Source organism: Lontra canadensis, unplaced genomic scaffold, assembly GCF_010015895.1.
Source record: "Lontra canadensis isolate GAN:19392208 unplaced genomic scaffold, GSC_riverotter_1.0 scaffold1, whole genome shotgun sequence".
Taxonomy (NCBI): Eukaryota; Metazoa; Chordata; class Mammalia; order Carnivora; family Mustelidae; genus Lontra; species Lontra canadensis.
The window spans coordinates 125,668,167-125,682,874 of NW_022630995.1; the positions used below are offsets into that span (position 1 = coordinate 125,668,167).

The window sequence follows — 14,708 nt, forward strand, 5'->3', positions numbered from 1 at the left end:
GTACTTGACCAAACTGTTTGGTAACCTTATGTTGTTCCTTTTGTTGTTATTAAAATTCTATTTAATTATAAAATGATCATTTTTCTTTGACCTTCAGATCTAAGAACTTCTGATGGAATCATAAAGAAACCTCTTGCACCATCCTCTAGAGCTGCACTGTCCAGTAGAGCTGCACATGTAGCCACTAGCTACATGAGGCTACATGTGGCTACTGAGCACTTGAAAGGTGGCTAGTCCAAATTGAGATGTGCTGCATGTGTAAGATACATATCCCAGATTTCAAAGACAATAAAAACAAAGGAACAAAATATCTATTAATAATTTTTGTACTGATTACATGTTGAAATGGTAATATATAGAATATATTGAGTTAAATAAAATGTATTCTCAAAATTAACTTTACCTGTTTCTTTTTACTTCTTTTAATGTGGCTACTAGAAAATGTTCAATTTCATGCGTGGCTTATTTTGTACTCCTATTAGACATTCCTGTTTTAAAGTCAAAGTCTGAAAAAAATAAAATAAAGTCAAAGTCTGTTCAGAATCAACCATGATTAAAACTGTTATCTTTCTGGCAGTGGCTGGTGTTAGCAGCCTTTGCAGTCACACCAAACCCTAGTGGCTGACTTACATCTGTTACACAACAGCTGTATCTGCCTGGCTAAAGTCTGTCCTTTCTCATCTTCTGCATCACATGGTCATGAGACCAGTCTTCTTTATTTGTCTTCTTTTGATTTTATCAATTGCTCAGAAATTGATATCAACTTTTTTTTAAGATTTTATTTATTTATTTATTTGACAGACAGAGATCACAAGTAGGCAGAGAGGCAGGTAGAGAGAGAGGAGGAAGCAGGTTCCCCACTGAGCAGAGAGCCCGATGCAGGGCTCGATCCCAGGACCCTGGGACCATGACCCGAGCTGAAGGCAGAGGCTTTAATCCGATGAGCCACCCAGGTGCCCCGAAGTTGATATCAACTTTTAATCCTACTTTAGTTACCTAGTCAACCTAATGTCTGACACTCAGCAGCTGATTACTCCATAACTTTATGATACCATTTCTTCTTATATTTTGGGCTAGATACATCCAGAACCACCATTTGCACATGTTTACACACAGTTGTCTTCAAAGTGAAATGTTGCCTCTATTACTCTGTCAGCCCATGACCTTCTTTGCCTTCTACACTCACTACCCAAATTTTCTTCCCTAAAGAAGCTTCCCTAGTTGACTCCACCTAGTTCTATCTTCCTTGATGCCCTCTTATACCTTCTTTACTACCTTATGTTCAATGGTACCAATTTACATTCACTGAGAAATTTGGTAAAATTAAATTTTAGGTAAATCATATATATATGCATTGCATGCTAAATTATAAGTTTTTTTGAAGCAGAGTATTGTGTTTCATAAAACAGCGCTATAATTAATCTAAAAGATCAACTATTGGGGTAAGCGACTGGCTGTCAATAGAACATGTGACTCTTGATCTCGGGGTTGTGAGTTCAAGCCCCGCTTTGGGTGCAGAGATTACTTAAAAATTAAAAAAAGTAAAATTAAACAAATAAATGAAAGATCAACTATTTATTTCACAAGTGAAACAACTGAGGACCAGAGGCATTTAAGTGACTTATCAGAGGTTACATGTGTAATCGGTGGCAAAATTGGGACTGGAACTGCCTGCCCATCTTCTACTGGTACTACTGGAACAAGCCACCTTTACTTTTCTAATCTACTTTTCCTTCCAGCATGTCGGAGATGCCCCTCGCATAAACGAGGTGGTCTCAGGTGGGCCATGTAGAGGCATCAGCGGCAGACCAGTAGGATAGTGTGTTCAAGAGAGAACACTGGGATTGTGAAGTTAGGGCTAAGAGCATTAAATCTCCTGCAGGGTCGACCCCCATGGAGTCAAGGGTTAGAGTGAGTCAGGGTTAGAGGCAAGGCTGCTCTGGCAGTAGAAGAGCTGATGTTCAAGCTGGTATCCTAAAGCAACTGAAGGAGATCACAGCAGAACAAGAGCAATGCGCATGTGCGGAAGAAGGCAGGAAACCGCAGGCGCAGGGAGCCCACAGTCTGTTGTAAATGAAACAGCAATTTCAGTTTCGAGATCCCATCCACCGGCTCAATCAACAGAGGACGTTTTCCCTTTAATACTGTTGGTATTGAACCACATAGGCTCATTCCAGATAGAATGAGCCTGAAACTTGAATGTAGTTGATTACAATAGTTTGGGGGAACTAAGTAAGGCAAGGTTAATAGTAGTAGGTTCTGTACATAGTTTTCACCTAACAAAAGCCAGCAACTGATATTCTGCATAAGATCATGATCAATAGATAGATAAAAAGACAGATACAGATAACCCTGTCCTCACCTTCCTCACATTATCAACTTTACAGAGGATTGTTCAAGTCTGTTGCATACCTATTATATCTCTCAAAGGCAACACATGAATCCAAATGGGACTTGGTTGATTATCTGCTAACTGACAGAATAGCTTCTGATCACTTCCATCTAGGGTGAAATGGTTTAGATTCTGTATAAAATGTCTTTTGAAATACCTGTAGCTATTCATGGTTCTGTCCCAGTGCATATTTTGCTTGATATCATTCTCCAGAAGTCATTTCATTTCAGAATTGTGCAATTAATGCTAAATTGAGATGGCTAAAATTGTCTTGGTATGACTTAGAGATGATGAATATCTCAAGAGTGTTGCCTGACTGACAGCTGTCAGTTAGGAATGGATCCATAGGATGAACAATTTGAGGGTATGCATTTTAGCCCTGGGATTGTACTTATTCTTAATTCATGAGTTGTTTACTATTGCCTGAATAGCTCTACATCGTGAGTCTCTGACTGAGATTTTACCAACCTCTTTCAGTTAGACTTTCCCAGGTCTGCAATCAAACATTCAAAGGCTGTTTCCAGGATTGGAAATGATGGTAGCAAATAGGCTGAGACGTGTAGACAAAAATCCCTTAAGTGTCATGATCTAATTTTAAAATATGATGCTGAAGAATGTACTAGTGTATTTCAGTGAATGGAAACACCACAGATTAGAAACTTGAACCTATATAGTGCACACAGATTGATGATGCTTGTCTGGCTCGACTCATTAGGTTGTCCTAAGAAGTAATTTTCAAATGGAGTTTTGTTATTATTCAGAGAGCCTAAGTAAGATTTTTCGAAGAGATTCCAAGGTAAGAAAGGGTGTTAACTATTGCCTGAGTCAGCACCAAATCTAATGTGGAAAACCATGAAGTACTCAGCCAAAGAGAGGCAATGACATCACAGAGTCCACCAGGCCCCTAGTATACGTTTATAACTGAACAATATAAACAGGAAGAGAAGGCTAGAAACATACACCCTCTGTGTGCATTTAAAACACTGTAATGTATGTCCTCAACCTGCAGAACAACAAAATGAGGAAACACATTTTCATTAAATTTTAAATGAGAAGAATTCTATTTTGATTATTTAGTAAAAATCAATACTCAAATATTGTCCAGGCCAAGTCTTTTGCTACAATGCAACTGGTGTCCACCAGGAGCAAGTTTGCCCCCCAGGGGACATTTAACTATGTTTAGTGACATTTTTAATTGTCCCAACTAGGGAGTGCTATTGACATCTAGTGGGTAGAGGCCAGGGATGCTGCTAAGTATTCTACCAATGCAAAAGACAACACCTCACAATGAAGAATTTTCTGGCCCAAAATACCAATACTGCCTGCTCCAGTGTGTGGTAGAGGCACTCTATGTTCACTCCTGGGTTTTCCATCAATATACCTATATGAGATTCTTATTCCAGATTCACTGTCTTGGCTTAAAATAAGAAAGAAGTGATATATTCTTTAAAGAAAAAAAAAAAAGAAAAAGTCTAAAATTGTTCCTTCAGAAAAATAACTATTTTAGTAAAAGGTAACATAGTCTCAGTGAAATGAGAAGTTATTTTGAAGTTTTACATGGATAATTTGAGATTAAAGATACAATACATGTATATTTTGTTAAAGACTACTTCCTGGCAATTGGCCTACTGATTATATATATCTGCAATAATCAGCTCAGGCAAAATGCTCAAAGCTAACAAAATAACCTCAGGATAACTTTGAAAACTCAGTGTTAAGAGCTAAACTTTATGCTGGACAATTCTCAAAGCAAGTTCCTCAGCTTTACAGTTCAGAAGTTGCCTATGGGTTCCCCCTTCGGATATTGCCCTTGATATGTCCCTCAGAATCCTTTTAGGAAACACTATTTCTAAAATAAATAAAAGGGGCGCCTGGGTGGCTCAGTGGATTAAAGCCTCTGCCAGCGGCTCCGGTCATGATCCCAGAGTCCTGGGATCAAGCCCCACAATGGGCTCTCTGCTCAGCAGGGAACCTGCTTCCCCTCCTCTCTCTCTCTGCCTGCCTCTCTGCCTACTTATGATCTCTGTCTGTCAAATAAAACAAAATAAAATAAAATAAAATAAAATAAAATAAAATAAAATAAATAACTAATCATTAACCACTTAAAACATTTCGAGTATTATTACAAAGAATAAGCACTTAATAAACACTTAATGAGAATTAAATGAGTGTTCAAATTCAGTTAACCATAAACATTTCTACTAAAATAACAATGTCTTCATTAAATAAATCTACTGACATACAAAGGACTTGTAAAGTCCAATACCTTTTTTTTTTCCTTTCGTGGTATTAATTACCTCTACAGGAAAAAAGAAAAGTAGTGTTAATATAAATCTTGAGCCACAATTTAGAAATTGGCTTCTTTTTTTCTTTTTTTTTTAAGATTTTTTATTTATTTATTTGACAGAGATCACAAGTAGGCAGAGAAGCAGGCAGAGAGAGAGGGGGAAGCAGGCTCCTTGCAGAGCAGAGAGCCTGATGCGGGGCTCGTGGAACTCAATCCCAGGACCCTGAGATCATGACCTGAGCTGAAAGCAGAGGCTTTAACCCACTGAGCCACTCAGGTGCCCGTAGAAATAGGCTTCTTATGTTGAAGTCAATGATATAGAGATATGTAATTTAAATAGATTCTACATGTAGAGTGATTAGGAGGCATTAACCTCACAAGACAATTTCTCCCGGCAATGTGCTGTACAATTGTTTTAAAAATAAATTATTACACACTGCAAAATAAGAATGACATAGCCTGGTTAAAAGAGAAAGCATTGCATGGAAATGTTCCTTACATTTGCAAGCTTTTTTTTTCTCTGCTGATTAAAGTCATCATCATATGAATGGCTGCCATTCAGTAATCACTTATTATGTACTAGAACCAGACATTCAGATTGCACAGGGCTGGACATCACTGCTACCTTGCTGAATAGATATTTTCCCCCAGAAAACCAAAGCTCAGCCAAGAGCAGGCACCTACACAACTAACAATTTGAATCAGATTATGATTCAAACCCAGGAAGGCTTTACTCCACAACCAATGACCTATTGTGGTCTCCTCCTGTAGTAAAACTCACAAGCTCAAGAAAATTTAAGATTTGTTTTTTATTCCTTTGTATTTATTCTTTGCACAATATCCTATCATTCCAGTGCCTAAACTCAGATCACAAAAGATTGCTATAGCTACATTTTTTTAATTCTTGCCTTATAGTTAATTCCACAATGGCATTTTGCCCCGTGTACTTCTGTTCTTTTCTCAGTCCCAAGTCACTGAGGGGAAAAAAAAATTTTTTTTTCGTTTGTAATATATCTCCTGGTTTCTTTCTAGTAGTGTGACTGATCAGCTCAGACATTTGTCAGTTCACACACACCGTCATTTGTAGACTGTTGCCGGACATAGAAAAAAAGATGTTTAGAGTCAACAAGAGCTTGTATGTTCTCTGTCTGAAACTTTTGCTCACTGCTCAGCTTTGTCTGTGTTCACGCTGGGGTGTGTGTGTCTGCTGTGGCAGGGCAGAGTGGGGTAATAGGGGGTGTGTAAAGGAGGATACTAAGACTTTTAGAGAAGGAGGGTGGGAGGAGAGATTCTGAGAAACAGAAAGGAAGAAAGAAAAGAAAAGGGAATGGAAAGAGAGGGAGAGGAAATGAGAGAGGAAGGAGGGAGGACTGCTTTGTAGCTGCTAAGATTGCAGACAGAAATAGCACACAACCACCGTGAGCTGTGTGCGACTCAGAAACCAAGACCAAATTGTACTCACTTTTATTAATCAGTTGCTCACAAAGAAGGAAATGACATCTGGTCCTGTCTTCTTCTACATCTTAATTTTGGGTAAATACTGTAAGTATGCTCACTACTTAATTTTATATACCTTAATAATATTGTATGAAATAATCACAATTACAAATGTTTATTACTTACATTTATGCTTTTAATATAAAACTGTTTTTTTCTGATAAAATTGTAATCTTACTTCAGAATTATTCTTAAGTCATTTCTGGTATTTATATTGGAAACTGGAATATATTGGCAGAGGCAGTAATTAAGCAAGATTAACATGACATACAAACCTATGCTTCATAACAACCAATTTGTTTAAGCAACAATTATTTTATAAATAATTTGATACTATTTCAAGAGAAGTAGTCTTTAAAGAGATTGTGTTCAAGTAAGATCCCCATGTGAAATATCTGGTAAAGTCTACATTTATTCTGGTTTATGTGTAGTTTTAATGCTTCGTGGCCCCAGTCTTTGTGATTTGATATCATAGGTGTGCCTTCTCACTGAGAAATGCATTCATAAAACTCCTTTTTTATTTAAAAAAATCTCTCACTTTTCCTTGAAAGAAGAGCAGAGAAAAGCACAAAGCAATGAAAAGCACAGACCAGGAGCCCAAATGGGCATTTTTTGTTATAATGATGATTCTTGCTCTCTCTTTGTGTGCTATGGTTTACTTTTCAGGAAAAAAAAATGTAAATCAAGAGAGTCATTTTGCATTCAACCTTACTTAAATGGTATTATGTAAGTAGAATAAAATGTTTATATTTCCTAGATAATAACTGATGAGAAAGCCAAAACATATTAAGAAGGAAAACTTTCTGTGGATCTGTAATACCTTCGGATGCTGGGAGGGATTAAGCTTTAACAAATTTAGAATTCACATGCATATTTACATCCCTTTATCTCTTAAAAGTTTGCAGAAGTCGGTTTTCACTAAGATAGTCTATTGACAATGCCTCCAAGTAAATTTCCCTCCAATTTCTCCCAGTTCTGATGCCATGTCCTGCATCAAAGTGATTTTTCTTTTTTCCTCTCCTCCCTTAACCTCCAGTATGCTTTACTTTAATGGTCATATGGGAGAGACAGCTTCAAAACCAAGGCAACAATTCAGAATCCTGAAGAAACATTCTAGCTCCTAGCTTTCTCTGCCTCTAATCTTGGTAACTATGATTTCATTTTTCATTCCAGTTTTATTTAGAAATAATTGACATATGTCATTGGAGAAGTTTAAGTCAAAAAGAATGATGGTTTGATTTATATATATTGTGAAATGATTATACAACAGGCTCAGCTAACATCTGTCTTCTTATATAGATACAATATAAAGGAAAAGAGAAAAGAATAAAGGGGAACAAATTGTTTCCTTGTGATCAGAACTCAGGATTTACTCTCTTGACACCTGTCCTGTACATCAATCACACTGAAGTGGTGACTGTCATCATCTTGTTGGACATGACATCCTTAGCACTTACTTCTCTTGTAGCTGGAAGCTTATATCTTTTGACCACCTTCCTTCACTTCTGCCAGCCTCCACCCCTCCCCCATTATTTCTGGTAACCACAAGTGTTATCTTTTTTTTCCATGAATTTATTTTGAGACTTTCTTTTTTTTTTAAGGTTCCACATATAAGTGAGATCATACAGTATTTGTCTTTCACTGTCTGCCTTATTTCACTAAGCATAATGCCTTCAAGTTCCCTCCATGTGTCATAAATACTAGAATTTTCTTGTTTTTATCACTGAATAATATCCCATAGTGTTTGTGTATACACACACACATATGTATATGTATATATGCTTATATATATGCCCCCACTTCTTTATTCCCTCAACCATGGATGGACATGTAGGTTGTTTCCATGTCTTAGCCAAGATTGTAGCCATATTGTAAATAATGCTGCTATGAATACCATGGTGCATATTAACAAGTACATCATATTAACGAGTTAGGGTTTTCATTACCTTTAGATATATTTCCAGAAGCGCAGTTGCTGGATCATGTAATAGTTCTATTCTTAATTTTTTGAGGATACTTCCATAGTGGCTATGCCAGTTTGCAATTCCACCAACAGCATTCAGGGATTCCCTTTTCTCCACATCCATGCCAGCTTTCTTATCTCTTGTCCTTTTAATGACAGCCATTCCAAAAGGTATGAGGTGGTATCTCGTTGTGGTTTTGATTCACATTTTCCTCACATAGGACTAGTGATGTTGAGCATCTTTTCATGTACCTATTGGCCCTACATATGTCTTCTTTGGAGAAATATCTATTCAGGTCCTTTGCCCATTTTTTAATTGGGTTATTTGGCTTTTTGTTATTGAGCTATGTGAGTTCTTGTTATGTTTTGGATATTAAGCCCAGGTCAGATATATAATTTGCCAATCTTTTTCCCATTCTGGATGTTTTCTTCTCATTTTGTTGATGGTTCTCTTTGCTGTGCAGAAGCTTGTTAGTTTGGTGTAGTTCCACTTGTTTCTCTTTTATTGTGTTGTTTGTGCTTCAGGTGCCATACTCAAAAAATCATTACCAAAATCCATACCCAAGAGCTTTGTTTCTATGTTTTCTCCTAGAAGTTTCATGGTTTCAGTCCTACATTTAAGACCCATTACCCATTTTCTTAAGTAGAGGACCAAAAGCCAAATTGCAAACCATCACTAAAAATTGAATGTTTCTCATTACAATCCAAGCATTTAAGCTAGTAGAGTTTTTAATATTTGTAGCCAAAACACTCATAAATCAATAACATTTTACTGTTTCCTATTCCATTTCAGTGAAATGAATAGGTTAAATAAACTAAAGGAATACTTCCAAGTTAAGCATTCTAATATGGAAAATGGAATTCTAATATGAGGAATTCAAGGATATGTAAAAAGTGCTCATGGCAGGTTGAAAAGCAACTTTAGCTAATGTGTTACTAGCCAATTCAGCTGAGTAAAAGAAAGTTCCCTGTTTACATATTCTCTTTTGTTAAAAAAAATTACTTTCATGAATAGAAAATAAAAAGTAAATGATAATGATGATGATGTCAAAACCTTCCAACTTTTTAAAATTTAGGTTATCTTGTGATTTAAAAAAAAATTTTTTTGACATTGTAGTGTGAGTAAGTACTTAAAGGGTCCAATTTCTCATCCTTCCACACCATCTGCAAAAGATAAAGGTACAAACATCTGATGCAGAGTTTGGCAAGCAGGATTCCTGGCTATAGGGTGTCAAAGGAGTGGGGAGGGTAGAAGGGCATTTGGCAGGAACCTCCAATTAACAGCCCACACCCATAATTCACTTCCTACTTTATCTCACCATTCAGCTCCACCAAGAGGACTTTCTATGCCCAAAGCAAAAGAAGTCAACAACTATGTAGGGACAAATCTTAAATCTCTGTAACTACCGTATGTTGGTTATTGTTTGTTTGTGTTTGTTTGTTTGTTTTTTAATCCACTCTCCTACTGCCTGAGAAAGGCTATGGGATCTCCTAGAAGACTGCTGGCTCAGGGTGCTTCAGAGCACCCCCACGTATTGGTCCTAAGATTTGCAGCAATGACTTACCCTCGCCAGCTTTAGTTTGTAAAATTGCAATAAAATTTTTCACCCTACCCACACCCCAGAGCCCTTATGTTTGCTTTTCTAATACATAAATTACCTCCTTGAATCCTTAGAACAACTCTATTATGTAGAATGAAACACACAACGAAGGCATGACCCAAGGACATTCAGTACCTTGTCACAAGATTCAGGCTCATAAATAATAACAAGACTTGAGATTTGAATGCTTTTAAAGCCTATACTCTTTCCACTAGACCATGAAAACTCTGAGAGATCGTGTGTGTAAAGACAATAGCAATTATTAGTTATCTTTTCAACCAAAAATACTTAATGAATGCCAGTTACCTTAATAAGCATGAGACTTAAGGGTGACTACAGCATGATCCCTGCTCTGAAAGGGAGAATGGAGAAGACAGAAAGTTAATCTAGGATTACCAGTGAGACAAGGGCAAAAACCTAGGTGTACACAGGTTGGGGCAACATTAAGATTTAGAAAAGGTTTTCTTTCACCCTTGAGACTTTCTAATTCTCCAAAAATTCCTCTGTCTGTAGTCTAGTTAGCTATATTGTGCCAGTGTTGATTTATTAGTTTTGATAATGTACTGTGGTTATGTAATATTTTACCATTAGGGGAAGTTGGGTAAAGAGTACATAGGACCTCTCTGTACTATTTTTGCAACTTCTTGGGAGTCTATAATATTTCAAAATTAAGAGTTAGAAAACAATCCCCAAGAAGAATTGTATCTGAAATCCTTGTCAGCAAATGCTTTACTTATTACCTAAATAGTATCATTAAACAAAAACAATCATTTTACTTAATACTTCAGAGAGACAGGGAACCAGTGAGGAAATAAGAAACAGAAGAAGCCCAAACATAAACTTGATCCACTGCAGTGTTTGCCAAGAACTGATCCAGCTGGGAAAGTCCTCACTTTTAGATTCCAAATGGATATTCACAAGACCATCTGGGCTTCTTCTTAGGTCTTACAACAGGTATATCTTCTAGCAATTTTTCTCTAACCATTAAAGAGAAAGGAAGAGGTTTCCCCAGAACAGACCATCAGGATATGAAAGAAAGAGAATACTGACCTATTTACCCACCTCCAAAAGATGAGAGAATAAACTCTCCAATATGCAGATTACAGAATTATCTATTATTCCACTCAATATTTTTGAAGGTTACTAATACTTTTGTATTGTTCTTTCTTTGAGTTTGGAATCATATTTTTAAATTTTAAATAGAAAATTAATAAGTGTGCAAATACATCATCATCATCTGCATAAAGGGAAACAAAGTACTGCATTTGTGAACAAATAGTTTTCCGAACATAATTTCACACTTTAGGACAAACTTGTTAAACTGAAATGTACTTGGAATTGGGTGTTCTACTTAGGTTGTTTTTTTTTTTTTTAACTTTTTGTTTTGTCTGAAAAATTATAAACATTTATACCATTTTGATTTCAAGCACTATGATTGTGGTTATAATTGTAGTTGTTATATTTACCATTTAATGAGAGCTTTCCATGGACCATGAACTATGTACTAAGTGCTTTATAAACATTATCTGATTTTATGCCCATAAAAGCCCAAAGAGATATTCTCATTTTGCAAAAGAGGAAACAGAAAATGAGAAATACTGAGTAGCACGTCTGGGATCATTCCCTAGTAATTGTTGCAAGAGAGATTTCATTCCAAGCCTATCTCCTTGAAAAGCCTATGTTAGTAAAACATGATTCGGTTCTACTATTTTCTAATACTATGATATCTTAGAATTAAAATAGTCCTTAAAAGATTGATCTATTGGGGAGGGTATGTGCTATGGTGAGTGCTGGGAAGTGTGTTAACCTGGCGATTCACAGACCTGTATCCCTGGGGCTAATAATACATTCTATGTTAATAAAAAATTAAAAACTTTTTGGGGTGCCTGGGTGGCTCAATGGGTTAAGCCTCTGCCTTCGGCTCGGGTCATGATCTCAGGGTCCTGGGATCGAGCCCCGCATGGGGCTCTCTGCTCCACAGGGAGCCTGCTTGTACAACCTGTACAACCTGGGGTAAGGTCCTCCCCATCCCAGGGAAGCTCAAGAAACCCGTGCCTGGTATATATGGGTCTCCTTCTATGAGCTGGTTCCATCTGCTCTACAGATTATCTGCCAGTGTACACCAACAGAAGAACTAGGATACATATGTAAGTAATTTGAATGTATAGAAAATTAAATTCAACCTGTATTGACCCCAGGATTTTGCTTAGAAAGCACTTTTATTTTCAGAACTTGACACAGAACTATACACATAAAAGTACCAATAAAGGGGCGCCTGGGTGGCTCAGTGGGTTAAATCCTCTGCCTTCGGCTCAAGTCATGATCTCAGGGTCCTGGGATAGAGCCCCGGGATGGAGCCCCGCATCAGGCTCTCTGCTCAGCAGGAAGCCTGCTTCCTCCTCTCTCTCTGCCTGACTCTCTGCCTGCTTGTGATCTCTGTCTGTCAAATAGATAAATAAAATCTTAAAAAAAAAAAGTACCAATAAATATTTACTCAATTCCTAAGTTAGCCTACCTTTCCGTCCTCCTGGATATATTCTCCCCTCCTTATCCCCACAACTCCAGCAACTCTATTTCTTGTCCTGCATGTAGGGGATCAGGTACTTTCTTATCCTCTTCAATTTTATATTTTCACCCATTACTCTGATCAGAACAACCAAAAGCTTTTTCCTTCTTTGGAGATAAACAGGAATCAACAAGTCATTGATATTTTAAATTTGGCTTTTATTGTCTATCACAGTAATGCCAAAAGCCAAGCTAAGAAGAAAAAAAAAAAATAGTATCAAGTGAGATCTCCTGTTACTCGTGTTAGAAATTGGTATTTTCAGGGGGGCGCCTGGCTGGCTCATTGAGTTAAGCATCTGACTCTTGATTTCAGCTCAGGTCATGATCTCAGGGTTGTGAGATCAAGCCTCATGTGGGGCTCCATGCTGGTGGTTCAGCCTGCTTATTTAAGATTCTCTCTCCTGCTCTTTTTTCCACCTCCCCAAGACTCCCCTCCCTGGTGCACACATTCTCTCAAAAGAAGAAAGAAACAAATACATTGTATTATAAAATACAATAATTTGGCTGTTTGATTTTTTTTTGCTAAGTTGATTCATTTTATAATTATTTCAGTATTACCTAAATTAACTAGAGTCACCTTATTTCTTAAATCTTCTATAATAATAAATATATCTTTTTTTAAGTAATCAGTACTCTCAAAAAAAAAAAAAAAACCCTCTGAGAATTAGTCTTTGTGAGGACTCTTGGGGATTTTGCACCTGCTGCTGTACAACATGTGGAGTCCTTGCTTCTGGCAATTGTCCCGGCTCCTCTCTCCACTCTCTGTCTCCATCATTCCTCCTCAATTTCCCCTCAATATTGTCCCTGGAACTCAAGTTCTCCTTCCGTAGTGGAGAACAACACAGTTCTCTGGCCTCAGCTCCTGTCTTCAAACTCAACTCCAGGTCCATCTCTAGTAAAGGCGCTCAGTTGAACCAAACGCCACCCATATGATCAGCTACAAAAAAGGACAGCAGATAATCTTATAAGTTCTTTAGCAGTAAGATTCACCCTTTTTAAAAGGCAGCTAAGAGTTAAAATATTTATTTTGTTTTTATTGGAGAAATGAATATGCATTTGAACTGAGAGGTTGTACAATTGCATGAGCTAATTCATTATAACATCTAATTATATTGCTGTCCCTTAACCATCATTTCTCCTAATTAATATACTTAGAGAAAAATACTCTTTTCTGTTTCCAGCATCTGAGTCTCCAGTGAATCGCTATCTAGTTAGTTTCATCTTATGTCTCTCAAATACTTTTTTAATTGACGTTTCATAAAATTAGGCTTTCGAGTTCAAGAGAAAGTCAAAGTTTCTAGAGTAGCAAGTTCTCATTCTTTTTTTTTTAAGACTTTATTTATTTATCTGACACACAGAGATCATAAGTAGGCAGAGAGGCAGGCAGCAAGAGGGAGGGAAGCAGGCTCCCCGCTAAGCAGAGAGCCTGATGCGGGGCTCGATCCCAGGACCCTGAGATCATAACCTGAGCGGAAGGCAGAGGCTTAACCCACTGAGCCACCCAGGTTCCCCCGCAAGTACTCATTCTTTACATAAAAAGACACTGAGGTCATATAGCTGTGTTCCCTTTTGTTACCCAGTGTATTATTCTTTACTCACTCTTACCATATGGTTTCACTTACTTGTGGAGCATAAGGAATAACATGGAGGACATGGGGAGATGGAGAGTAAAAGTGAGATGGGGGAAATCAGACGGGGAGACAAACCATGAGAGACTGTGGACTCTGAGAAATAAACTGAGGGTTTTGGAGGTGAGAGGGGTGGGGGGTTGGGTGAACCTGGTGGTGGGTATTAAGGAGGGCACATATTGCATGGAGCACTCGGTGTGGTGCATAAACAATGAATTTCATAAAAATGAAAAGAAATGAAATGAAAAATTTTAAAATAAAAAGTAAATTTTTTAAAAATGGGCCTCCAAATTTCATATGTAGGACAAGAAGGGCAGGAAATATGAGAGGCATAGAATATCACCTTAAAGTAGAGAGAAACTACGCTGAGGTTATTAAAATAAATTACTTATCCACCAAAATCCTGGCCTCCAAGATTAAGACTTTGCCAATACACTGAGCTTAGTATAATCATTATTCACTTAGCTGCCTAGAGACAAACCTCTTAAATCATTCTCACAACCAGGTAGAGAATGGGCAGGGAGAGAAGGGTCTGATCACATCTCTCCAAGTCCATGCCTGCAGTCAGACCCTAAGGAACTTCAATGACAGCGGCTTTTATCAATCTCGGAGTAGATTAAGATCCAGCGGACACTTTCATTATCTGTATTCCCTCTCCAGTCCATGCTCCCATGTTCTTCCTCAGACAACTAAATTGTTTTTAAAGATTTATTTACTTATTTTGGAGAGAGCAAGAAAGCAGAAGCATGGGGAAGGGCAGAGGGAGAGGAAGAGA

At 37.5% G+C, this 14,708-nt stretch overlaps 1 protein-coding gene across 3 annotated transcripts in view; it reads left to right on the plus strand.

Annotated features, from left to right (window-relative positions):
* Window positions 1-5,945: 5,945 nt before the first annotated feature.
* The window catches only part of RXFP1 (relaxin family peptide receptor 1), a 103,258-nt gene continuing 94,495 nt past the window's right edge, over window positions 5,946-14,708 (plus strand). For all 3 annotated transcript variants that reach the window (XM_032863124.1, XM_032863132.1, XM_032863142.1), the window contains exon 1: window positions 5,946-6,221. In XM_032863124.1, coding sequence (XP_032719015.1) covers window positions 6,173-6,221 — 49 coding nt within the window. In that variant the 5' untranslated portion in view covers window positions 5,946-6,172. The remainder of the gene's footprint in view (window positions 6,222-14,708) is intronic.